Here is a 25,578-nt window from a genome sequence, read left to right as displayed (position 1 = left end):
GCAATGACCACCAGCTCTGCCGTCCCCACGAATCCGTGTGGTTCCCACGGCTTTCAGTCTGTGGATAAAGTTCCCTTTGCCAGGACTTAGTTCCTTTCCAGCCCGCATGGTTGACCTGGGGGTCCAGGCAGTTCTCAAGGGAACCACAGGATTCCCTGTAGCCTGAGCTCTGGGTTCGTGATGTCCCTTCAGGTCACAAGCTGAGTTGGACCCAATCTGTGCCCTGAACTCCCCTCCTGCCGGATCCTGCCCAGGCAGGGACCTCCCCTTGGGTTGGGTGGGCAGCCTGGGCTTCCTGCTGGGGAAGAGACCCCCACCTCTTGTCTTGATCTCACCGTCCCCAGAAAAGACACTGGTAGAAGCAGGCAAGCTACATAAGCGGAGGCAGGGACCACAGACCGCGCGAGTCTCTCTGGCCCGGATGCACCTGAGCAGACCCGGTCTTTGAGCCCCACCTCCTCCTCACTTACTCTGCCCGGAAGCCCTTCCTGGCAAATATCCAGTTCTTACTCATGCCCAGCCAGAGTCCACAGCCCAGGAGGGGCGGCCTGGAGGCCATTGCCCTGACCAGGTCGAGCCGGTCCCCACGCCTGATTGGGCAGCTCCTGGCCTGGTTGCCTGAACTCCTGAGGCTTTTTGGTTCCTGTCCTCAGTGACATTCCGGCCATCTACACTGGCTGCTGCAGAGGAATAGAGGCCACTGTCTCCATGGCCCTGGGAACAGATGACCTTCATCATTCTACCCACAGACCCCGAGCTGTTGCTGTCACCTGACCCCCCTGCACCCTCACGAAGACACCCTCCACATAGCCTGTATAAACAGCAGGAACTTGGAAGAGGGTTATTTGGCAGCGTGGACAGATGCTAAGATGACAGGAGGAAGGTTTTTGTTCAGACAGTGAGAGGCAGAGAGACAAGCTGAAGGACGCTGTCCAGAGGCACATGTCTCCCATAGGAGATTACCAAGCATTGTCCTTCTCTCAAACGAGACAGCTCCTGTAGGTCCCAGGCTTCCCCAGCCCAGGGACAGAGGAGGACACCAGAATTGAGGGATGGAGGGGACGGGGACCACAAGACCTGAGGCAGCAGGGACGTCCCCCAGGACCTCAGAGGGAAATAGCAGGGAGAAGATACTGATGTAGCAGGAAGACCGGGAGGAAGAGGACGGTGGCAGGATGAGAGGGAACAGAGAAGCACCTGCCCAAGACCTGAGACTCACACATGGGGCCTTCTAGGGACCCTGCCTGGGGGCTTGGGAGAACAGTCTGGTCTGTACAGGCCCCGGGCAGAGGAGAGCTGGGGAGGCCCATGAGAGCTTCTGAATGTACTTAAGGCCACTGAATTATCACTTGAAAAATGGCTAAAATGGAAAATTTTATGTTATGTATTTATTTTTTTGAGACAGAGTCTCACTCTGTTGCCCAGGCTAAAGTGCCGTGGCATCAGCCTAGCTCACAGCAACCTCAAACTCCTGGGCTCAAGCAATCCTCCTGCTTCAGCCTTCCAGAGTGCCAGGATTACAGGTATGTATGTTTTAAACATTAAAAAAAGAAAAAAAAGTACAGTCACTTTGGAAAACAATCTGGCAGTTCCTTAAAAGGTTAAATGTAGGATTACCATATAACCCAGCAATTTCACTCGTAGGCATTTACCCAAGAGAAGGGAAAACATATGTCCACACAAAAACTAGCAGCATTATCCATAATAACCAACAAGTGGAAACAACTCAAATGTCTGTTGGCTGATGAATAGATAAGCAAAATGTGATATATCCATCCAATGAGATATTATTTAGCCATCAAGGAGTAAAGCATTAATAATATACATGACAATATGGTTATACTGCAAAAACATTATGCTAAGTGAAGGAAGCTAATCACAAAAGATCATATACTGTATGAATCTATTTACATGAAATGTCCAGAATATAGGCAAATCCGTTGTGACAGAAAGTAGAGGGCTGGTTATCTAGAGCTGGAGAGGGTTTGCGGGGGAAACGGGGAGCGACTGCTAACAGGTACAGAGTTTCTTTCTGGGTGATAAAAATGTTCTGGAATTAGTGGCAATGGTTGCACAACTTTGTGAATATACTAAAACCATTAGAGTGTGCACTTTAAAAGCTACATTTTATGGTATGTAAATTATGTCTCTTTTTTAAAAAAAATATTGTTAGAAATATTTTTTTCTAACAATAGGAGTCTAAAAATAGGAGTCATCTGGGGAAAAGCCTGGCCATCCGCCCATGCTCCTGGCTGGGCCGTCCTCCCCTCTCTGGGATGGGGACTCAGCACAGCTGGGAGCCAGGAAGCTGAGTGCCCCTGTGTCAGGCATCACAGGCTCAGGATGCTCCTGGCTCCAAGGGGGGTGCAAGGGAGGGCAATGGAAGAGAGGGGACCTTGGGGGACAGAGGGAGGGACAGATATCAGGGGTGGGAGGAAGGAGAAGAGGGAACCAGGCTGCCCGTTCAGTGACCAGCTGCTCCTACCCTCTCAGCCTGCCCTGGAGCCCTTGGCCAGATTCCCCAACCCAGGGACCACCTAGCTGTCATAGAAGCCCCCGTGGGAGAAGGCAGGGACGTCGGGGGCACAGGCAGCAGCCTGGGGCAGGCAAGCCAAGGGGTTGACCTCACAGGCCCCAGCATCGTGGTCCCCCCCGAAGTAGACGGAGTCAGCGGAATAGAAGGAGGGGTCCTCGTCAAAGAAGTTGTAGGGTCGGAGGAAGAAGCCCACGCCATTGCCCACAGTCACTGTGTTGGGAATGTCCTCTGCGTGTGGGATGTGTAGAAATCCGGCTGTCACCCAAGCCACCAAGTCCTAGAAGGGACGAAGAAAGAGGATCATGAGGTCTGGTTTTGCTGAGGACGTGCCCTGCCTCCCACAGTGGCCTTGCAGGTACAGATTCAGCTCACCAGCCTAGACTTTCGTCGTTTCTCAGAAAAAATGTGAAATCATAAAGTTTCCTTTCTAAAGGAATTCTAAAGGATTCTAAAGACCCCTGAGGACTCTGGCTTGGGAGAGGCCAAAGCGGCTCATTCTTGGTCCCCCAACCTCCGCACCCCCCATCCCCTCCCCCTCTCTCCCCTGCCATTCTACTGACCCGCCCTGCAACAGTCTCATTGTTGATGAAGTCAGTGAAGTCCACAGTGGGTGTCCAAGGGTCGTTTAGATTGTAGATGCTGGTGCTACTGGGCTCCTCCTCTTTCCGCTGGGTCACAGCCAGCTGGTACCTACAGGAGATTTTGGTTAGACCCACAGGGCCATCCACTGTCCCGTGGCCTGCAGCTGCACTGAGGAGGGACGCAGAGGAAGGAGCACAAAGGTCTCGGGGTGTTGAGTCTCTTTACTATTCTCTGCCCGGTTCTCCCTGCGCCCTGTAGAGGTCCCGCATCTGTTCAATATCCTGTGCCTTAAACACCAGATGGCGCATTGTTCAGATTTCGGGTAGAAATGTTGCTCATCATCCACCACATCAGCGCCTGCGGCTGAGAATGGGCCTGGGATCCCTATGTATGGACAAGGCCTGATTCCCATCCTTGGTCAAGTTTAGTACCTCAAATGCCTGGATTATAGGGACTCCTCCCTTAGATCTGTGTTCCTCTCTCGCTCTTTTTTGTTTGTTTGTTTTTCTTTTTTCAGACAGAGTCTTCCTCTGTCTCCCTGGCTAGAGAGCAATGGCGCCATCGTAGCTCACTGCAACCTCAAACTCCTGGGCTCCAGCCATCCTCCTTCCGCCTCAGCCTCCCAGAGTGCTAGGATTATAGGCGTGAGCCACCATGTCTGGCCCACTCTTTGTTTTTCCCTTCAACGTTTAATGTGGTTGGAGGAAAAAACAAAAACCTTTAACGTTTTAAGCACACAAAAAAGTTGGAAGAACTGTATAGTGAACACCCTTATACCCACAGCCTAGATTCTACCATTTGCTACATTTGCTTCAGTGCTTCATGTCTTACCATTCCTAGGCTTCATTCTGCAAGGATTGTGGCCATGGGAATGCGTGTGTATGTTTGTGTGCACGTGTACCCACAGGAGCTGGAGCACTCTGGGGCCCTTTGTATAGCCAATCTCCGCCATCCCCTCAGGTGGCCACTCACCTCCCCCAGCTGATGGCTCTCTCCATGGAGCTGTTCTGGGGCAGCGGCTCCCCGGCAAAGCTGAGCATCTGGATGCGGTAGCCCCGTGGGTGACCCCATTTGTTGCTGTGGTTGCTGGCCAGGTACAGGTAGCGAGGGGTGGCCCTTCCCAGGGGGAAGGCGGCCTGGTCCTCTGTCTGCAGCAGCTTCCGGGTCACCTGCATCCTCTGTACCTGGTGCTCAGGGCTCCAGGGCACAGCCGTGGGAACGAAGGCCATGTCTTCGGCCCAGACCCAGTTCTCCTGTCCTGCTCGGGGTAGGGGGGGGTGGGGAAGGGCCTGTTATGCAGCCACCCTGGCCTCTCTGGACTCTGCCCCATCTGGCCTCAGAGTGGGGGCCAAAGAGCAGCCGAGAACTGAGTGTGCCCCTACTTCCCTCTCCCCAAGGTATCCTCAATCCAGAGATCTGGAGTAGGTCTTTCTCCCTAATGTCATCTCAGGTAATAATCCCAGATGCCTTGTGACTGGGCCTCCACCAGCCTTCTCCCTCTGAGGGGCTGCTACAGAGGATGTTTACCTGAGGTTGGAACAGCCTAGTGAGCCATGCACAGTGTGGCATTCCTTCTGCCCTGAAGAGGGGTCTTCCCTTCTCATCTAAAGACCCTTGGCACCACCAGAACTGCCTTACCATGAAATAAGGCTCACACTCACTGAACCTCAAGGAAGTTGGCTCAGGTGACATTCTGAGTGCTTTATGTGTATCGATGCTTTTACTTTTATGACAAACTTATGATGGAGGAACTATAATTGTCCCCATTTTACAGATGGGACAACTGAGGCTTAGAAAATTTAAATAATGTGCCTTGGTTGTTCAATAAGGGCACACAGTTAGTATCATGGCAGTGCTGGGGACGCTGGTCTTAGTCTAACTTTACGCCACCCACACATCAGCACAGAGGAAGCCAGCACAGAGTGACCCCACAGCGTATAGAGAGCAGAAATGGGGACCAAGGGGAAGGAAAACCAATGTGGGGCCCAATGTTGCTGGGGCTTGGAGGTGCCTCTTGTAGTTTGAAACTTGGCAGGGAGGTGGGAGTAGGGCCAAAGGCACAGCCTGTTGACTGAACTTATAATTTTTTTAGAGTCTAACTAGGTTCCATGTTAGGAGTCAACTGAAATGATCTGAGACCAAATCAAAACATGTTGGCAGCTCCCTCCACATCTTCCAAGGCCCAGGAGAGAACAGAGACTGATTCAGGAAACCCTTAGTTTCCTTTTGTGGATTCACTGCCCCTAAACCACACCCCAGGGTTTCTACCCTTAGGTGACGATTACAGACTGAGGGCTCTTTCTGTGCCATTCACACAGTTGGGTTCACGTAGGGGCCAATAACAACAAGAATAGCTAATATTTCTAAAGGGTTCACTATGTGTCAAGTACGGCTCCAAGTGCTTTAAAAGTTACGATCATTTAGATTCGGAGATAAAGATAAATGTGTGTGTGTGTGTACTGGTTAGAATATATACTTAAGTTTTATAGCTAAGTCCACTAAGAGTGCCTAAAAGCAATGGCATCCCGTAATAATGAGCACATCTGGTGCGCAGATCTTGGTTTCTAAATACCATACTCCAATAAAAGAAACCAAAACTCCTTCGAGAAGTGGTTGATTCCAAGGCTGGAGCAGAGAAAATACCAGATGAAATTGGGATACCTTGTGGTGCCAGAAAGTAAGGAAGTGCTCAAGAAAGGCTGGGTGGAGGCATGACAAAAGGACATAGGAACCAACCTAAGGGACCTTCCAGTGACCAACGTTGGAAAAATGTAAGGAACAAAATAAATGATAGTACTGGGTTATAACCGCTGGAAAAATGTAAGGAACAAAATAAATGATAGTACTGGGTTATAACCCTTAGAATACAATAAATAACCCTGAGTCCATACAATTATGAATAAATAATTGAATATATAAATAGATGAAAAAGGAGTGACAACTCTTCTGTATGGAAAATTCCAATTAATAAATTATAAAGAATTAGGGAAAAATGTTGATGGATAAGGAAAATGTGGTATACATACATAATGAAATACTATTCGGTTTTAAGAAGGGAATCTCATTTGCAACAATGCGTATGAGCCTGAGGGACATTATGTTAAGGAAAATAAGTCAGACACAAAAAGACAAATACCACAGGATTTCTCACCCACGTGGAATCTAAAAGAAAGCTGAACTCAAAGAAGCAGGGAGTAGAATGGCAGCTGCCAGGGGTTTGGGGAGGGTGGGGATGGGGTTATACTGGTCAAAGGATACCAAATTTCAGTTAGAGAGGAGGAATAGGTTCAAAAGATCTGTTGTACAACATGGTGACTATAGTTAATAACAATGAGTTGTACTCTTGAAAATTGCTAAGAGTAGATATTAAGTGTTCTTACCACACAAAAAAAATAAGTGAGGTAATGCATATATGCAAATTAGCTCAACCTGGCCATTCCACAATGTATACATATTTCCAAAACAACATGTTGTACACGATAAATATATATAATTTTTATCTGCCAACTTTTTAAAAAAGGAAAAAAATTTAGATAACCAGTAGGGAAACACCTCAGTGGTAATTGTTGCAGGTAAAATCCACTAACAGATGCGGAAATTAGTGGGCAAAAGTTTGAGAAAAAAAGAAATAACACATCTGCATAACATCAAAGTATTTTTCCCAAGACATTTATTAATTGCAAATGGAAAATACTAACTTTTACGATGGAGAAAGCTGGAAGACACCACCTTAACCAAGTGCATGAGGTCAACATCACTATGATAAGACACGTTGACATCACGTCTACTTTGATATGATGCACTGAGGACATAAATCATTTCTATGGTTTTCTTGTAAAAAAATGCAAGATCTTAATGTCATGATCTCAATCTAATCATGACAAAACACCAGAGAAACCCAGATTGAGAGATATTCTACAAATAATTGACCAGTGACCCTTCCAAAGTGTCAAGGTCGTGAAAGACGAGGAAAGCCTAAGAAACTGTCGCAGATTGGAGGAGACTAAGGAGATACATCTAAATGCAATGTGGGGATCTGGATTAGATCCTGGAACAGAAAAAGAACATTACTGGAAGAACTAATGAACTTCTAATAATGTCTGTAGATGAGTTAATATTGTTGTAATAATGCTAAATTCCTGATTTTTTTTTTTTTGAGACAGAATCTCACTCTGTTGCCCAGGCTAGAGTGCCGTGGCGTCAGCCTAGCTCACAGCAACCTCAAACTCCTGGGCTCAAGCAATCCTCCTGCCTCAGCCTCCCAAGTAGCTGGGACTACAGGCATGCACCACCATGCCCGGCTAATTTTTTCTCTATATAGTTTTAGTTGTCCAGATAATTTCTTTCTATTTTTTGGTAGAGACGGGGTCTCGCTCTTGCTCAGGCTGGTCTCAAACTCCTGAGCTCAAACGATCCGCCTGCCTTGGCCTCCCAGAGTGCTAGGATTATAGGCGTGAGCCACCGCGCCCGGCCTGTAAGATATTAAGGTTGGAGGAAGATGGGTGAGGGGTATATGGAAACTTTCAAACAATGTTGGCAACTTTTCTGTATGTCTAAAGTTATTTCAAAAGACAAAGTTTGCAAAAGTAGTCATCATTAATCCTCGCAACAGTCCTAGGAGAAAGGCACTGTTGTTATATCAGTGGGGTTAGTGTTAGGGTTAGGGTTAGGATCTGATGTGCACAGAGGTTGAGCCTAAAAATGTTCCTACCATACACATCTTTCCAGAAAGCTCTCTGTGTTCTCCACTCCTCCATTAGCATGTAAGCTGCCTGAGAGCAATGATATTTTTTCTCTTGTTAAATTGTATAGTACAATGCTTGGCACAAGTCTGCATCCGTAAATATTTGTTGCTTGCTTGAATGATGTTGTTACATGAAAAAACAGAAACAGCAAAGTATACTTACATTAGGATCCCATTTTGGTAATAGAAATCTATATACTTGTACTGGTATATCATATTTGTACATAGTATACAATATAACAAATTCTACCATCACAGGGACAATTTTTAAAGTATGAAATAATTTTCTTTAACTATGGGAGAATAACCAACCTGCTAAGGATGAGAAACACGGAAGAGGATGACTTTTACTTTTACCTCATATACTTTTACATTTTTAAGGTTTCAATGAACACTTTTAAAGCTAGGCGTGGAAACTACAGTCCTCTCCTCTGGCACCCTTGCTCCTGCCAGGATGTCTTACCTGCTACATCCAGATCCACCTTGAAGTGTGCACTGTGCGTGTGGACTGTCCCCAGCGTGTGCTCCCCAACTTGGTTCCCGTAACTCCGGGCAGCACCAAAGAGGAATGTTGAACTGATGTAGCCCGTGGCGTGGAATCTGACTTCTATGGCCCCGTTGGGGTGGAAGACCATATCCCACACGTAGTCATAGTTGAGCATAGTAGACACAGATCTGAAGACCAGCACTGTCTCTGCAAGGCCCCCAAAATAGTTGGAGTATAAATCTGAGTGGTGTCTCCGCAGGGGGAGGCCCTGGTTCTGTTCAAACACACAAAAGGCATCATGTAGTGTCTTGGGGGCTTGGGACTCCAAAAGGAAGTGCCAGTCCACATAGGTGGCCAGGTAGGGGCAGTCCACACCACGGGTCAGAGGCGTGGAGAAGTGGCCCAGGCCAAAGCCACCATCTATGTATCGGCTTCGTAAAGAAGAAGGAGAATTGCCCCCATAGATGGCCAAGGCCTCTTGGAGGCTGATCTCATAAGCTAGCCGTTCTCCCTGGAAGCGGACGTCAAAGATCCTTGGGCCACTGAAAGCTCCAAGGCCAAAGGAGAAAGTCCACAACGAGGAGGCCACTCGACGCCCCTGGACACTGAAGCGGGGGCCCTGGGGATAGAACTGCAGAGGGGGAGCCGGACCTGGGGGCACCTGGGACTTCAGGGACCAGGACCCACCTGTGCCATTGTCTGGGATCAACACCACATTCACCAGGCCGGCCTCAAACTGGTCCTCCAGCTGGGCCAGACTGTCATAGTAGTGGCCTTGATAGAACACCTTCTGGATGGTCCAGTGGGCAGGGTCCAGGGCCTTGTGGTCTACCAGCAGCTCCAACCCCACGGGGTGCAGGAAAAACCCAGCCCCTGAGATGTTGTAGTAGAGGCCAAACCAGGTGGCTCGGTCCCCTGACTGCAGACCACGGGGGGCTGTGTTCATTGTCACCAGATTCCTTCTTTGACGTTTGTAGAAGCAACAGTGGTGGAGGAGACCAGCCACCTGGGGCAGTTCTCTGTCGAAGATCATCTGGTCTATGTCCAGGTACTCTCGGGCCAGCACGGGGCGTCGGTGATAGGGCAGGGGGCCTCCACGACGCTCCACGGTCACATCCCGCATGTAGGAGGGGTGAGGCAGCGGCCCCACCACCAGCTCACTCACATTGGGCTGGGGTTGTCCACCAAAGAAGACGATGGCCAGAGCCTCCCGGGCAGGTGGGGCCTTCCCCTTGTCCAGGTGGGCCAGGGCCGCAGCCTTGGGGGGCAGCTGCAGCTCCACTGAGAAGACACAGTTGTCCGAGGGCTGGGCCTGAGCTGGATCCACCAGCCCTGGCCCCAGCCGCTTGGTCAGAAAGTTCATCACAGCCGTCAGCTCCTCTCTGCTCAGGTCTGCAAACAGCTGGCTCTGGCCAGGGTGTGTCCAGGCCTGGGCACTGGGAGATACAGAGGGACAGGGGGCAGCCAGGCCTGGGTTATAGTCCCTCTCAACTCCTTTCTCACTCCCAGCCGCACCTTCACCCATGCCTGTCACCAAGACACTAAATAGGGACAATGTAATGAAAATGGCCATAGCTAAAGCTCCTGGTCTGTCCTCAGGCTCTGGATCCTGAATGCAGAGACAGACAGAGAGGTAAACAGATAGGACCGGGGTGCTGGATGCCTTTCTCAGCCTCCGGAGGATCTTGTCTCTGGGCGGTTCTGCTAGGCAACAGGCAAGATGGATAATGTGGAAGAGAAGTGGCCAAGGGCAGAGGGTTGGGGGTGGAGCTGGGGTGCCAGGGGTCAGGCCAGGTTCAGGAGGTGGGGCAAAAGTGGGAACCTGGACTTTAAGTGGCCCATGTGAGCTTCTGTCCTCCTGTTCCAACTCAAACAACACACTCAGGGTCAGGGTTGGGGAATCAGGTGGGTGGAGGGGTGGGTTTTGGAGATAAGCGGTGGGGAAGGCCAGAGGAAGGAGAAGTGGGCCTGTCTCAGGGCTCTCCTCTGTCTGTGCTCCAGAAGGGACCTTTATCCTGGCTACAGGGTGGCAAGTGACACTCACCTGGCTGTGCCTCTGTAGCCAGATTCCCTCCTTCCCGCTTCTAGTTTCCTGGGCCCTCCAGGCTCTGCTCCCCACCACTGTCTCCTGCCCCCCTCCACCGGCCAGAAGCCTACCAGCAGCCCAAGGGGAGCTTGAGAGTCCTGGTGAGAAGGCAGAGCCTCTGGGAGGAGCTCGGGGGGCTGGTGACCTGAGCACCCTAGGTCACTGGAGGGCAGCGTGAGGGAAGCTGCCAGCGCATTGCTGGGGAGTGCATGGGGGCACAGGACAGAGTGTAACTGAGATCCTCATGGCTTGCCTCTTTGCAGGACTGCCTGATAGGCCAGGTCAGACATCAGGTGGACTGGGAAATTGGCTGTGGAATCAACCCTGTAGCCCACAACTCTCACCTCCAGAAAGGAAACCCTCCTCCAAAATGTTGCCAATGTGTAGAGGATAGCTGCTTCTGTCCCTCACAGCCGATGGCTGGGCAGCTTCCCTGGAAGCCACTGTCATCTGAGCGGCCCTGTCCTGAGGGGAACCGGGAGAGACTGAGGGTTCCAGAAAGGAGACCTCCTTCCCTCATCGCCTGGGCAGAATCCTCTACAACCTGGACATGTCCAGGAAGACTTCTCAGGAAGAAACATGTGAGTTGACCTTTTTGTTTGTTTGTTTGAGACAGGGTCTTGCTGAAAGGACGGCATTGCAAACAAACAATCCAACAGAGAAAAAAATAAATGACCTAATAGGAAAAAGAGAGAAAGATCACAGCATGCAACTGCCCCTTTGTTTGATTGACCACCTGTGGCTTAACTTGTGGTCTTGCAGAGTTGGTTTGTACAGCACTTGAAAAGAACTGAGCACATAGAAGGAGCATGACCCTCCCCTAATTCCCAGCAGATCATATTCCAAGGAGACTGATAAGCCAGCCTCACAGAGAAGAGGGACAAAAGGCAGCCACAGCTGCCTTCTGCTATCAGCTTGCAGCAATAACTTTTTTTACCATTTATAATGCCCAATAAAAAGCCCAAAACCTTCATCCCCGGTGCCAGCACTTCTTCTTTTCCTTCTTTTGTGCTGTGCCCTTTCCTCCTTTGGCAAGTAAAATAAACTTTTTCTCTAAACCCGTCCTAATTTTTGTGTCGAGAATTCTTTCTCATCCCTGAGCTATGAGTTCCCACCCTAACACTAGCTCTGCTGCCCAGGCTGGAGAACAGTGGCCTCATCATAGTTCACTCCAACCTCGAAGTCCTGAGCTCAAGCAACCCTCCCGCCTCAGCTTCCCGAGTAGCAAGGATGAGAGGCGCATGCCACCATGCCAGGGTCTTGCTATTGCCGAGGCTGGTCTGAGCTGACCTTGAAGAGGATACATGGCGAAGGCTCCTGAGCAAGATTCCTGATGCCAACAATCGCCATCCTCCATGACCTGCCTCAGTGCACATAGCCCCTTCTTAGTCACACCAGGACCTGGCACACCAAAGGCACATGGCACCTCCTTAAAAAGCCCATGGCTTCCTTTAGTCTTGGAGATGGATTTGAGGCAGCTTCTCCCATTCTCCTGACAAGATGTCTATGATATTAAAAATTCTGCTCTCCCTTAACAATCCTTGTTGTATCAGTAATTGGATCTTTGTGCGAGGAGCAACTAGATCTAGTCGAAACTTCCTTGTGATTTCAACAATAGAAGGAAGTGGGTGTGTGTCAACCCAGGGGAGAGAAAGGCTTTTGAGAGCTCCCCTAACACAGGAAAGGAGGTCTTTGGGGAATTCTGGGGGACTAACAAGTAGGGGCAGCATGCGCGCACGCACGTGTGTGTGTGTGTGTGTGTGTGTGTGTGTGTGCATGTGCACGCCTAGAGCCCACTCTCTCCCACCCAGGATCTTGAGGAAGTGACAGCCAATCACCCAGGCCCCTCCTCCATCACCACCTTGAGCAGAAAGTGAGCGTGACAGCAGTGATCACTGCCAACTCGAGTCTAGCTGATGTCCCCCAAAGTCCCAGATTCTTACCAAACCCTAAAATGAACACCCCCACCAACATGCCTGTAATTGAATTTCCTGCCAAGCTGGTGGGTGAGGGCACATAGCTAGTTATCTAATACAGAAAAATAAAGAAACATGACTTTGTTAGGCTGCCGTGCGTTGCTATTAAGGAAATACCTGAAGTAATTTATAAAGAAAAGAGGTTTATTTGGCTCACGGTTTTGCAGACTGTACAAGAAACGTGGCACCAGCATCTGCTTCTGGTGAGGGCTTCAGAGAGCTTCCAATCGAGGTGGAAGGGGAAGGGGAGGCAGGTGTGTCACATGGCAAGAGAGGGAGGAGGTGGTGCCGGGGCTGTTAAACAACCAGTTCTCACGTGAACTAATAAAGCAAGAATTCACTCGTTATCACGGGGAGGGCACAAAGCCATTTGTGAGGGATCTGCCCCCATGACTCACATACCTCCCACCAGGCTCCACATCCAACACTGGGGAGCAAATTTCAACATGAGAGTGGGAGGGGACACGTATCCAAACTGTATCAGTGACATTTAATACTTACCGCTACATGTTGGGAAGTAAAATTCAGACCCAATATTCCCAGCAACTGAGCAGTAACATGGAAATGCCGAGCAGGAGAGCCTCTACAGAGACAAAATGACTACTACAACTAAGGCAGGAAGGCATCATGGAAACCGTTCTTATGATCATTAGAAGAAGAGTGAATAAAATCTAGTGTCAGGCCCAGCCCAGCCACAAGGCAAGCCATCCGGGCCAGGGAACCTGAGTCTGGGCCCTTTGGGAAGTTATGCTCAGTGGGGGGGAGGCGCCTCCAGCTCCCAACTAGAACATAACATCAAGACGGCTAATGTTTCTGAGTTCTGACTGGCACTACCAAGGAGTGTTCACTCTGGGTGGCTGTCATCAGGGCCTCCTATGGGGTGGTGGGTGATGGCCCAGGGGCAGAGCCCTTTGGTGTGGCTGGTGGGGGTGGGGAACCACCCTCCCTAAGCGACTTGCTTCCACATTGTTTCCTCTACTATCTTTTCATCCAAGCCTTAACAACTGCCATGTCAATTACTCTAAAAGCTTATCGCAAAGGTGTCCTTCAGGGAGAATTACTCTGAAGATAGGACCACACACTCTGCTTCCCCCACTAGGTCCTAGTTCTCTGTGAATAAACTTGGCCTCTGTGAACTTGATGAAGATGAGTTTATCCCTGGGAGCCAGATTCCACCTCCAGCCGAAAGATTTGGCCAATGATAAATATTAGCAGTTAAAGTAAGAAAGGCTGGCCAGGCATGGTGGCTTATGCCTGTAATCCTATCACTCCGGGAGGCTGAGGATCACTTAAGCTCAGGAGTTCGAGGCCATCCTGAGCAAGAGTGAGACCCCATCTATACAAAAAGGTGGAAAAATTAACTGGGCATGGTGGTGCGCACCTATAGTCCCAGCCACTCGGAAGGCTGAGGCAGGAGGATCCTCTTGAGCCCAGGAGTTTGAGGTTTCTGTGAGCTATGACAATGCCACTGCACTCTAGCTAGGGTGACAGAGCAAGACCCTGTCTCAAAAAGAAAAAAAAAAAAGAAAAAAAAATGCAGGAGCGGCCAAGGGAACCTTCTAGGAGGAGCCAGAAGGAGTGGGGTTCACCTAAACTGGTAAAGAGGTAGTGGAATTAACAAGCTCATCCTCATCACCAAACCCAGTCAAAGAAGCTGCCAGGAGAGCACCAGCCCCTGACCCACCTTTACAGGTTTACCGTTTGAATGTGTTTTCCAAACGCACTATACCTTGTGTAAAATGTGCAAGGATGATCTAAGCAATGATCACAAAACCGCACTAGCTACAAGAAGGACTGATTGTTGAGTCGGAACTTACTTTAATCAGCAACTGACTCTATCAAGTGATCTAAGGGCCAGATAAATAGAATGACTGTTAGGATGGGAACTTGTGGCTCGGGTTGAGAAAGAATTCTGGACACAAAGATTAGGATAGTTTTAAAGAAAGAAAGTTTATTTTATTTTTCAAAGGTGGGAAGAGTGTGGCATAAGAGAAACAAAGGAGAAGTGCCAGCTCAGAGGACAAGTGGCTTGGGCTTTCACTGAGGGTAAAGGGAGAAGAAAAAAAGAATATTGTTGTCAGTCCATAGTAAGAGGGCTGTGAAGTGTCTGTGTCTTTTTTTTTTTTTCTGTGTGAGGCTGGCTTATCAGGGTCCTTGGAATGTGGTCTGGTGAGAACTGGGGCTGGGGAGCATCCCTTTCCTTTTATCTGTTTAGTTTTTTTCAAGTGTTGTGAAAACCACCTTTTTAGGTGGTTAATCTTAAAGACAACCAATTGAGTCACTGGTGGCTAATCAAACAAAGGAGCAGTTACGTGTTGTGATTTTTTTTTTCTTTAAAGGGGCAATTATGTGTTGTGAGTTTTACTCTTCTTTTTTTCTGTTAGTTTGTTTTTCTCTGTTGGATAGTTTATTAATAGGGTTGTCCTTCTAATGACCGCCCATTCAAGGGGTCAGGGCCTGCACAGGGGCAAAGATCAGCCAGCGGCCAGGGTGTGCCACTTCCTCATTTTCCACCAACCTCAGCAGAGGGTGGGAGGTGGGAGGAGGCACCAGATCTCGAGTTCCAGTCTGGGCTCAGGGAACGGGCCCTCCTTGGGCCAGATCTCCTACAGGAGTCCTTCACTTGGGCCGCCCGTCCTTGTTGACTTTGACGGCAGTCCCAGCCATCTGACCTACCTCCCTGTGGCCAGCACCTTCCCTACCCCCACCTGGTTAGTTCTATTTGTATCTGGGCCAGAGAGAATGTCCTAAAAGGCAAATCTGACCCTGTCACTTCCCTGCTTAAAATCCTTCTATTGGCCGGGTGTGGTGGCTCACGCCTATAATCCTAGCACTCCAGGAGGCCAAGGCGGGAGGATTGCTTGAGGTCAGGAGTTCAAGACTAGCCTGAACAAAAGCGAGACCCTGTCTGTACTAAAAAAAATAGAAAAAATCAGCCAGGCATGCTGGTGCGCACCTGTAGTCCCAGCTACTTGGGAGGCTGAGGCAGGAGGATTGCTTGAGCCCAGAAGTGTGAGGTTGCTGTCAGCCATGATGACACCATGGCGCTCTAGCCTGGGTGACACAAATCCTTCTATGGTTCCCCATTTTCTTAGGGTAGTGTGGCTTGCAAGAAAATGCCTCACCTGTCCCCTAGTTGCCTCTCCTGGCTGTCCTCCCCTCACATTCACCTCACAGCCCACACACTTGTCAATGAACTTGGGTGCTTGGATGGTGCCACCTTGTCACCCCCTGGACTTTGAATGTGCTGTTCCCACTGCCTGGAACATTCTCTCCACTCTCTTGGCTCCTCCCCAGTCAACTTCTACTCCTCTGCCATAATCAGTGTAAACATCACATCCCACAGGAAGCCTCCCCAAGACCCTAAGTCTGGGTTAGGAGTCCCTGCTGTTGTCCTCTTCCCTCCTTATCTGTAATTGGGCCTTTGCTGGCCTCCTTGCTCCTGAGGGTAGATTTTGTGTCTTATTTACTAGCTTATTCCAGTTCTTTGCATGGTGCCTGGGATCTAGATGGCCCTCCATAAATCTTTGTTGACTGTGTGAAGGAATCTTCTCTTGCACTTGGAGTTGGAGCCCTTCCCATGGGCTGCCAGAGGAGAGGCAGATGAGCACAGTTTGTGTCCCTCACAGGGGGTTCCCTTGTCTACATTCCTGGAGAAGTCCCAGGCATGCTCTCTGACCCCAGCCTCAGGGGCCCCTTGTCTAGCTCCTCTTTCTCAGGACAAGGGACCCCAAGTCCTGCAGATCTCAGCCTGGGCAGCACCGGTCCCTTCAGAGCCTGACATGCTCAGTCACTAATCACTCCTAGACAATTGACCAGAAGTCTGAGGCCAAGGCTCCAGACAACTTCAGTGGTCTAAGGAAGAGACTGGATCAGGGTAGGGGGCTGGAGGTCCACCTTGCAGCCCTCCTGACTGGAGCTGGGCTGATGTTCTAATGATCTAGATGTCCCTTCTGCCTTATCTCATTTGGGGCCCGGGCAGGTGGCATCATCCCCATGGTAAGACCAGAGAGATACAATCAGTCGCATTTTCATATAAAAGCTTGTGAGAATTCACACACACTCACCACATGCAGAGATTCTCACTGTTTGGTCTGGACATAGGTTTCAAGGTAATGAAATTCAAGTGAGCCAGATGGTGGAGGCAGGGTGTGCTCCCCTTCCCCCAGCACTGACCATGGTGCAAGTAGCAGGAGAAGGCGCCATAAGGAGGTAGGAACATAAAATATGTGATTAAGCCAGGTGCAGTGGGACACACCTGGAGTCTCAGCTACTTGAGAGGCTGAGGCAAGAGAATCACTTGAGCCCAGGAGTTCTAGCCTGTAGTGTGCGATGATCATGCCTGTGAATAGCCAATGCATTCCAGCCTGGGCAACATAGCAAGATCCTATCTTTACAAAAATTTTAAAAATTAGCCAAGCGTGGTGGTGCAAGACTGTAGTCCTAGCTACTTGGGAGACTGAGGCAGGAGGATCACTTGAGCCCAGGAGTTTGAGGCTGCAGTGAGCTATGATTGCACCATTACACTCCAGCCTCAGAGACAGAACAAGGCCCTGTCTCAAAACATAAATACACAAATAAATAAGAAGTTCAGTTCCTCATGTCAGAGGCAGTTGGAAGAATGAAGTCAGTATCAGAGCCACAACAGGTCACTGATAGGGTGGCCTTGCTAATAAACTATCTAACAGAAAGAAAGAGGAATGAACTCATAGCACATAATTGCCCCTTTGAAGGGAAAGATCACAACACAACTGTCCCTTTGTTAGATTAACCACCTGGGGCTCAACTTGTTGTCTTTAAGATTAAACACCTTAGTTTCTCTAAGAGTTTATGTTAACAGCCTTGAAGAGCCCTGAGCAGACAGCAGGGCTGCGAGCTCCTGTCTCAGTTCCTGCCAGAACCACATTCCAGAGGACTCTGATAAGCCAGCCTCACAGAACAGAGGACAAAAAAAGGAAAAACAGACACATCCATTTCACAGCTGTCTCCTGTTACCAGCTTGCTGCAGTAACTATTTATTTACCCTTTTTCCTATTAAAAACTCTGAGCCCCTTAGCCTTGGGGCCAACATTTCTCCTTTCTTTCTCTTGTGTTGCACCCTTCCCACCTTTGGGAAGTAAAATAAACTTTCCTTCTTTATAACTATTCTAATCTTTGCGTCAAGAATTCTTTCTCAGCCTGTGCCATGAGTCCCCACCCTAAGAGCCTGTATATCCTTTTTCTCCTCTGTCTCAGTCTTCAGTCTCTCCTTGTCCTCCACCTCTTCTTGTCCACCTTCACTCTTGCTTCTACGTAGGCCATATTATAAACTGAGGCAGCCATTGCTGGCTCCCTGCTCCATACTGTGGGCTTTTTTCCTGTTCTTTGGACCTAGTTTCTCTCCAGCCAATGACTTCCCCCCATCCATTGTTCCAGTCATTGACCTACAGAGAACCTGGGCTTGGGGCAGAACAGACAGAAGGCAGCAGAAGCTTCCATGGTGCAGGAGCTCCCAGAATATGATCTCTCTCTGGGGAGAAGCTGAGCAGCCTCCAAAACCTGTTTCTTGTACCTCATCTCCTGCTTGGCCTGAGCTTCCAGCAAGCAGAAGTCACCCTTTTCCCTTGCCTACTCTTATAAGAGAGATGGCGGGGTGGCGGGGGGAGGAGAAGGAAAGGGGAGAGATTGACTGAGATTAACATTTCCGCAGAGATATACAAGCAAGAGAAGGCAAAAGGAGTTGCTAGAAGCCACACTTGCTTCTCTGGGTCTGAGCACTTGAGAAAATTTCATCCCTGATGAAGGCCCCGTCCCTTAACCCACTTTAGCTTCCCCCTCTGCCCACCTGTTCTGAAAAAACATGTCAGTAAAAAAGGCACTTCCTGTCTGGGCCTATTTATTATTTATTTTGATTAAGTAGTACAGTCACATGGTCCACAATTCAAAATGTACAAAAGGGTATACAGTGCTAAGTCTCCTCCTTCCCCTGTCCCCGACCTCCGGGTTCTCCTCCCCAGAGGTAATCAGTGTTACCCATTTCTTCTGAATATGCACATAGAAGCAAGTATGTATTTATATCCTCCTTTCTAAAGTGCAAATTGGAACTGCACTATCACATTTCTGCACCTTGCCTTCTTCACTCGAAGGTTATTCCATATTAGCACGTAAAGACAATATTTTGTAGCTGCAAAAAATTGTATAGAAATATTGTATCATAATTAATTCATTAATCCTTTGTGGAAGGAGGTTTCTGTTGTTTCCAGTCTCTTGCTATTTCTTTGGACCCATCCTTAATCCAGATGCCAGGAGGTAAAGCAGTGATGGGAGGTGCTGGAACAGGTTCCCTCACCAGGCCAGGCCCCGCCCCACCTAGGTCAGGTCCCGCCCTACCTAGGCCAGGCCCCGCCCACCAGGCCGGGCCCCAGCTCATTTGTATGCACACACGCAATTGGACAGCCCTTGGCCTGGTGGCTGGAGTCCCTGGGACTTTCTGTCTCTCTCCTTTGGTGCCCACCCTTAGTTCCCACACCAGCCTCCCAAATTAGCTGTTGCAGAGTAAGGAAGCCAGTGGTCACATACAGCCCTGGCACAAAATGATCCTTCTTTATTATCATTGCACCCATAAAACCACCTGAAATGCTAACTTAAGCAGCTGCTGTCACAACGCGCATCCTCCTCCAGAGAGTGCAAGGCAGCCAGATACAACTGGGCAGAGAGAACTGTCCAGAAACACACTCTGCCCTAGGACAGGGGTGGGGGCAACTCCTACTTCCAATCTGTGACAGACGCAAGGGGACACACAGCGTTGTCTTCTCCACTAAGGTGACCCATTGCATCTTTGATACTTTCACAGGCCTGGGGCCGGGAGAGGAGACCGAAGTTGAGAATTGAGGGCAGTGGGAACACCAGGGGGTGGGACAGAAGGACATTCCCTCAGCACGTGAGGGAAATCCCAGGATAGAAGGGGAAGAAGGAATGGGAGGGGCAGCAGTAGGCAAGAGGAGAAGGAGAAAAGGGACTTGGATGAGAAGGAATGTGGGCAGAAGTGTCCTTTCCAGCTCATCTGTGGATGTGCAGGATTGGCAGCCCTGCCTTGGGGTCTCTAAGGAATAATCCCTGTGGGAGAGACTCAGAGATGGCCTCAAAGATTCAGGAAAACCAGAAAACAAAAAAAAGGGAACGATCCAGGAAAAAGCCTGGCCATCCGCCCATGCTCCTGGCTGGGCCGTCCTCCCCTCTCTGGGATGGGGACTCAGCACAGCTGGGAGCCAGGAAGCTGAGTGCCCCTGTGTCAGGCATCACAGGCTCAGGATGCTCCTGGCTCCAAGGGGGATGCAAGGGAGGGCAATGGAAGAGAGAGGACCTCAGGGGACAGGGGGATAGACAGACATCAGGGGTGGGAGGAAGGAGAAGAGGGAACCAGGCTGCCCGTTCAGTGACCAGCTGCTCCCACTCCCTCAGCTTGCCCTGGAGCCCTTGGCCAGATTCCCCATCCCAGGGACCACCTAGCTGTCATAGAAGCCCCCGTGGGAGAAGGCAGGGACGTCGGGGGCACAAGCAGCAGCCTGGGGCAGGCAAGCCAGGGGGTTGACCTCACAGGCCCCAGCATCCTGGCCCTTCCGGAAGTAGATGGAGTCAGGGGAGTAGAAGGAGGGGTCCTCATCAAAGAAGTTGTAGGGTCGGAGGAAGAAGCCCACGCCGTTGCCCACAGTCACTGTGTTGGGAATGTCCTCTGCGTGTGGGATGTGTAGAAATCCGGCTGTCACCCAGGCTACCAAGTCCTAGCAGGGAAGAAGGAGGATCATGAGGTCTGGCTTTGCTGAGGACGTGCCTTGCCTCCCACGGTGGCCTTGCAGGTAGCAATTCAGCTCATCAGCCCAAGGAACTTGAGTCTTTAAACATGTTTTTCCTACTAGCCCACAAGTCAAAGCATAAATAGTCCATTTCTTACTAGAAACACCACCTGCCTCCCTGTCCCTGCACTGCAACCTCCATCTTGGACATTTCCCATCACATCGTCTCTGCCTTACCCACCCCCAGAGGGTGACACCCACAAGCTACTTCAGCTCCTCTCCCCCTGACTTGCCAGGAGTGCCCTGTAACCGGGGAGGAAGGATGGAGAAGGGAAGATCAGGGCTTGGGAGGCAGAAACAGGCCAAACATTGAGAAATTCGTTCTTTATCAGTCAAGTCAGGAATGGGAGCAACTTTAGATACAAGAGATGTGATTTTCCCTGGCAACATCCATCCCTCCTTGAGTTCTGGGGCCCAGAAAGGACTCAGTCCAGGAAGCTGGAGCTGGGAGGGCTCTAGGGTCTCAGGGATGGGCCAGGTCCTCACCCAGTGTCCGCATGTGGACATCTAGCTCAGAAGATTCTTTCAAAGGGTAATGATCAGATCCACTAAAGTGCAGGGGGCAGGAGTCAGCTGCACCCCTGAGGAGATGGGCTGGTTTTCCGGAACCCTCCCCAGAGAAGGGGAGGCTCATCCTAGTGCCCGCCCCTCCCTGGGCCGTTCTGTGTTCGCCAACCTCTCCCATGATGGTCTCGTTGTTGATGAAGTCAGTGAAGTCCACAGTGGGTGTCCAAGGGTCGTTCTGGTTGAAGACGCTGCTGCTAGCAGGCTCTTCCTCCTTCCGCCGGGTCATGGCCAGCTGGTACCTAGGGAGGCACTGGTCAGGCCTCCATGGTCACTAAGTCCCGTCCTGCTGCCCGATTATGACGGGAGCCCGAGTGCTCAGACCTCAGATTCCCACGCACACAATGACTCCATGCTATAGAATCCCTGGTGCCACCCTGGGGGTCACTGCCACCTCTTTATCCCCTGCCATGTCACAGCACAGCCCCTCCCCCATCCAGAACAGAAGCCACTCTTGGGCTTTAGCCCTTCTAGGGGCAAATGTGCTATGGCGGTGCCTTTGGATGCCTAGGAAACCTTTCCTGCAATCTCACCTCACCTCATATATGGTTTCAGTGACTTTCCAGGTGTCCCTTCACACTGCCTTCCCATTCTCACCTCCTCCATCCCCTCTCTGACGGCCACTCACCTCCCCCAGCTGATGGCTCTCTCCATGGAGCTGTTCTGGGGCAGCGGCTCCCCGGCAAAGCTGAGCATCTGGATGCGGTAGCCCCGTGGGTGACCCCACTTGTTGCTGTGGTTGCTGGCCAGGTACAGGTAGCGAGGGGTGGCCCTTCCCAGGGGGAAGGCGGCCTGGTCCTCTGTCTGCAGCAGCTTCCGGGTCACCTGCATCCTCTGTACCTGGTGCTCAGGGCTCCAGGGCACAGCCGTGGGAACGAAGGCCATGTCCTCGGCCCAGAACCAGTTCTCCTGTCCTGCTCGGTGGTGGTGGGAGTGGTGGTGAATGATCAGTTGGTTATACAGCCACCCTAGCCCCTGTAGACTCTGCCCCAACTTGGCTTCAAGAGGGGGCCAAAGAGCACGCCAGAACTGAGTGTGTCCCCTACTTCCCTCTCCCCAGGATATCCCCAATCCTTCAACCAAAGATGTTGAACTAAAATAAATAAAGTAAAATAATTAAAATATGTCATCATGGATTTCATTCATTTTCATTAATTCATCCTTTCACAATTCATTAGTGGAGAGAACTGTGCTCGCCCCTGGGGACGGAGCATGTGAACTGATGTCCGACGCAGGCAGGTGAACCACTGACTGGCCCGTGTGTGAGAGGGGCACGGCCCAGGCAGGTTCTGGGTCACAGGAACCCAGATGCAGGCCGGAAAAGGGGGCCCTCCTGGGCAACTTTTCAGGCTGGACTTAGAGGGTGCCCCCAAAAGAGATGACATGGAAGGGCATTCTAGGCAGGGACAAGGCATAAGCAAAAAGAAAGGAGCTTGACTGTGACGTGTAGATCGTGCATGCAGGGACAGGGAGTGTGTGGTGTGGCAGTGGCAGGGTGCGGGGAAGAGTCTGCAGGGGGGCCGGAGCTGCATGGGGAAGGGAAGCGGTGTGAGGTCTTCTGTGGATGGGACCCTGCAGCAATGGGGAGAGGGAGAGTGGAGTAAGGGGCAGGCCGGTGCGGGTGGGAGGGTCCTCTGGGCACAGAGTGGCCCCTGGATCTGAGAGCAACAAGAGGAGAGGCAGCTGAGAGAGGGCTGGCACTTGCAGGGGGATGGCAGTGAGGTCCAGCGAGGGTTTTGAGGTATTTCAGGGGTGGAACCTGAGAAAGCCTGATGATTCTTGTGGGGAGAAAGGTGAAAAGACAAAGATGAAGACTGCAAGGCATCACGTGGCCTTGGTTCTCCTTGTAACCACCAACTCTGGAACTACCTGGGATGCTCCACGGGATCCATGCTGCCCCCCGCACTTAAGTGACTGTGCTCAGAGAGAGATGGAAATCTTCCAGGAAAGGTGCACTCGGGGTGTTCTGTGACTGGCCTGCACATGCCAGGGGCTGGGCAGAACGCAAGCGGATTGTCCAGCACGCCAGCACCGCGGGCCAGACACAGAGAAATGTGCTGAACGACAAATGGCTGCCTCCTGGATGGGGGCCCATGTAGTGCAAGGGAGGGAGGAGGGCAATAGGGACACTGTTGGCCCAGATCCTGCCTCCTCCCTGAGCTTAGCCACTTCCCAAGATTTTCTAATGTGGTCACGTGAAGGCAGGCTGGCAGCTGTGTACCGAGCAAGTGAGTTAGATCCAAATAAAACTCAGCAGCCAACTTTCTCCCATCCAGCAAGGGGGAAGCATAAATATCCAAATCTTCCTTCCCCAGACAACCTACATAAACCCCAAAGCAAATATAGACAACTCTTCAGCCCTTCTTCCAGAATCCTTGCCCCAGCAGGGACGTCTTACCTGCCACATCTAGATCCACCTTGTAGTGTGCAACATGCGTGTGGACCGTGCCCAGCGTGTGCTCCCTAACTTGGTTCCCATACCTCTGGGCAGCACCAAAGAGGAATGCTGAGCTGATGTAGCCTGTGGCATAGAATCTGACTTCTATGGCTCCACTGGGGTGGAAGACCATATCCCACACATAGTCATAGTTGAGCAAGGTGGACACAGATCTGAAGACCAGCACTGTCTCTGCAAGGCCCCCAAAATAGTTGGAGTATAAATCTGAGTGGTGTCTCCGCAGGGGGAGGCCCTGGTTCTGTTCAAACACACAAAAGGCATCATGTAGTGTCTTGGGGGCTTGGGACTCCAAAAGGAAGTGCCAGTCCACATAGGTGGCCAGGTAGGGGCAGTCCACACCACGGGTCAGAGGTGTGGAGTACTTGCCCATGCCAAAGCCACCATCCAGATAGCGGGTCGTCATTGCTCCTGGGGTATTTCCACCATAGATGGCCAAGGCCTCTTGGAGGCTGATCTCATAAGCTAGCCGTTCTCCCTGGAAGCGGACGTCAAAGATCCTTGGGCCACTGAAAGCTCCAAGGCCAAAGGAGAAAGTCCACAACGAGGAGGCCACTCGACGCCCCTGGACACTGAAGCGGGGGCCCTGGGGATAGAACTGCAGAGGGGGAGCCGGACCTGGGGGCACCTGGGACTTCAGGGACCAGGACCCACCTGTGCCATTGTCTGGGATCAACACCACATTCACCAGGCCGGCCTCAAACTGGTCCTCCAGCTGGGCCAGACTGTCATAGTAGCGGCCTTGATAGAACACCTTCTGGATGGTCCAGTGGGCAGGGTCCAGGGCCTTGTGGTCTACCAGCAGCTCCAACCCCACGGGGTGCAGGAAAATCCCAGCCCCTGAGATGTTGTAGTAGAGGCCAAACCAGGTGGCTCGGTCCCCTGACTGCAGACCACGGGGGGCTGTGGTCATTGTCACCAGATTCCTTCCTTGGCGTTTGTAGAAGCAACAGTGGTGCAGGAGACCAGCTGCCTGGGGCAGTTCTCTGTCGAAGATCATCTGGTCTATGTCCAGGTACTCTCGGGCCAGCACAGGGCGTCGGTGATAGGGCAGGGGGCCTCCACGACGCTCCACGGTCACATCCTGCATGTAGGAGGGGTGAGGCAGCGGCCCCACCACCAGCTCACTCACATTGGGCTGGGGTTGTCCACCAAAGAAGACGATGGCCAGTGCCTCCCGGGCAGGTGGGGCCTTCCCCTTGTCCAGGTGGGCCAGGGCCGCAGCCTTGGGGGGCAGCTGCAGCTCCACTGTGAAGACACAGTTATCCGAGGGCTGGGCCTGAGCTGGATCCACCAGCCCTGGCCCCAGCCGCTTGGTCAGAAAGTTCATCACAGCCGTCAGCTCCTCTCTGCTCAGGTCTGCAAACAGCTGGCTCTGGCCAGGGTGTGTCCAGGCCTGGGCACTGGGAGATATGGAGGGGCAGTGGGAAAGCTGGCTAGATTCATCTCCATCTCTACCCCTGCCCACTAGCAGGACACAAACCAAGGCAAAGATGGTGATGACGGCCAGAGCGAGGAGCACTAGGGTGGTCTTCTGGTTCATCGTCCCATGAAGAGGGACAGAGCATTCAATCAGAGCAGAGCTGTGTGTTCTCAGGCCAGCAGGACGGGGGCTTTCTTGGCTCCTGGACTGGGGGCTCCTGGACGGCGGGGCTCTCAGACTCTGGCTGAGCCTCTCAGTAGTCAGCTGCCTAGGACTGAGGGTGGGAAAGACATAGGGAGGCTGGGGCAGGGGGCGGGGCGGGCCGGGCTGGGGGCGGGTCGCAGCAAGGCAGCTGGGATGACCTTACATAGCTTTGTCTCCAGGCTGCCAAACAGGCTCTGCTCTCTGGGTCAGGGTTAGAACTGGGGAGAGCCGGGGCTGGCGAAAGGGGAAGGAAAATTTGAAGATAATGCAGCCAGCCAGCCTGAGCACAAAAATGCAGCCCCAGCAAGGAGCTGGGTCTTCGCAGAGCAGCATCGCACGCCCCTGCCTAGCTTCTTCACCACCCCTCTTCCCAGGGCCACATGTTCTCTTTCCTGTGACTTCAAACTATTGTTCTCCTTCTAAGGAAACCTCCACCCCTAGCCCCTGCAGCTTCCCCAGCAACGTTCCTTGGCCTGGTCTATCCCCCCCCACCCCATTGCTAATTTCCTTGGCCAGAGTCCTAGAGTCCTTAATAGTCTCCAGGGACTCTAGATACATAAACAAATAGAATAAACTCAAATAAAATTCTTGTAATTTTTTTTATTATAAATTACACATAACATCTGTCTTACAAAATTCTATCTACGCTTCCTTTTCAATGCACATGCATGAAGAAATGTCTGGTATAA

The 25,578-nt window shown here is 51.1% G+C and overlaps 2 protein-coding genes across 4 annotated transcripts; both read right to left on the bottom strand.

The window, feature by feature from the left end:
• Positions 1 to 1,771: 1,771 nt before the first annotated feature.
• On the bottom strand, positions 1,772 to 10,125 carry LOC123620983 (membrane primary amine oxidase-like). 2 transcript variants are annotated; one of them, XM_045526628.1, is made up of 5 exons: positions 9,037 to 9,108; positions 8,326 to 8,623; positions 4,091 to 4,376; positions 3,097 to 3,226; positions 1,772 to 2,813 (listed from the first exon to the last, which is right to left on the bottom strand). In XM_045526628.1, the coding sequence occupies exons 1-5, from the start codon at positions 9,043 to 9,045 to the stop codon at positions 2,538 to 2,540; spliced, it is 999 nt and encodes a 332-aa protein (XP_045382584.1). In that variant the 5' UTR covers positions 9,046 to 9,108; the 3' UTR covers positions 1,772 to 2,537. The 2 variants fall into 2 exon arrangements, with proteins under 2 accessions (XP_045382584.1, XP_045382582.1); XM_045526626.1 differs by having other exon boundaries at positions 8,326 to 10,125.
• An 8,150-nt stretch (positions 10,126 to 18,275) lies between these two features.
• On the bottom strand, positions 18,276 to 25,019 carry AOC3 (amine oxidase copper containing 3). 2 transcript variants are annotated; one of them, XM_045526625.1, is made up of 5 exons: positions 23,917 to 24,534; positions 23,206 to 23,503; positions 21,436 to 21,721; positions 20,920 to 21,049; positions 18,276 to 20,171 (listed from the first exon to the last, which is right to left on the bottom strand). In XM_045526625.1, the coding sequence occupies exons 1-5, from the start codon at positions 23,923 to 23,925 to the stop codon at positions 19,896 to 19,898; spliced, it is 999 nt and encodes a 332-aa protein (XP_045382581.1). In that variant the 5' UTR covers positions 23,926 to 24,534; the 3' UTR covers positions 18,276 to 19,895. The 2 variants fall into 2 exon arrangements, with proteins under 2 accessions (XP_045382581.1, XP_045382580.1); XM_045526624.1 differs by having other exon boundaries at positions 23,206 to 25,019.
• Positions 25,020 to 25,578: the final 559 nt, after the last annotated feature.

Source organism: Lemur catta, chromosome 15 (assembly GCF_020740605.2).
Source record: "Lemur catta isolate mLemCat1 chromosome 15, mLemCat1.pri, whole genome shotgun sequence".
Lineage (NCBI taxonomy): Eukaryota > Metazoa > Chordata > Mammalia > Primates > Lemuridae > Lemur > Lemur catta.
The sequence above is the reverse complement of the archived record's forward strand: the minus strand, read 5'-3'. Positions and strand labels throughout refer to the sequence as shown.

What these genes read in the sequence shown, in the direction of transcription:
- LOC123620983 (XM_045526626.1), bottom strand. Translation starts at nt 9,922, where the DNA reads ATGGCCATTTTCATTACATTGTCCCTATTTAGTGTCTTGGTGACAGGC. An exon ending in GGTGGATCTGGATGTAGCAG is followed by an intron (nt 4,377 to 8,325) that starts GTAAGACATCCT and finishes TACCCCGAGCAG; the next exon opens with GACAGGAGAACTGGGTCTGG. An exon ending in ATGAGACTGTTGCAGGGCGG is followed by an intron (nt 2,814 to 3,096) that starts GTCAGTAGAATG and finishes CGTCCCTTCTAG; the next exon opens with GACTTGGTGGCTTGGGTGAC.
- AOC3 (XM_045526624.1), bottom strand. Translation starts at nt 24,805, where the DNA reads ATGAACCAGAAGACCACCCTAGTGCTCCTCGCTCTGGCCGTCATCACC. An exon ending in GGTGGATCTAGATGTGGCAG is followed by an intron (nt 21,722 to 23,205) that starts GTAAGACGTCCC and finishes ACCACCGAGCAG; the next exon opens with GACAGGAGAACTGGTTCTGG. An exon ending in ACGAGACCATCATGGGAGAG is followed by an intron (nt 20,172 to 20,919) that starts GTTGGCGAACAC and finishes CTTCCCTGCTAG; the next exon opens with GACTTGGTAGCCTGGGTGAC.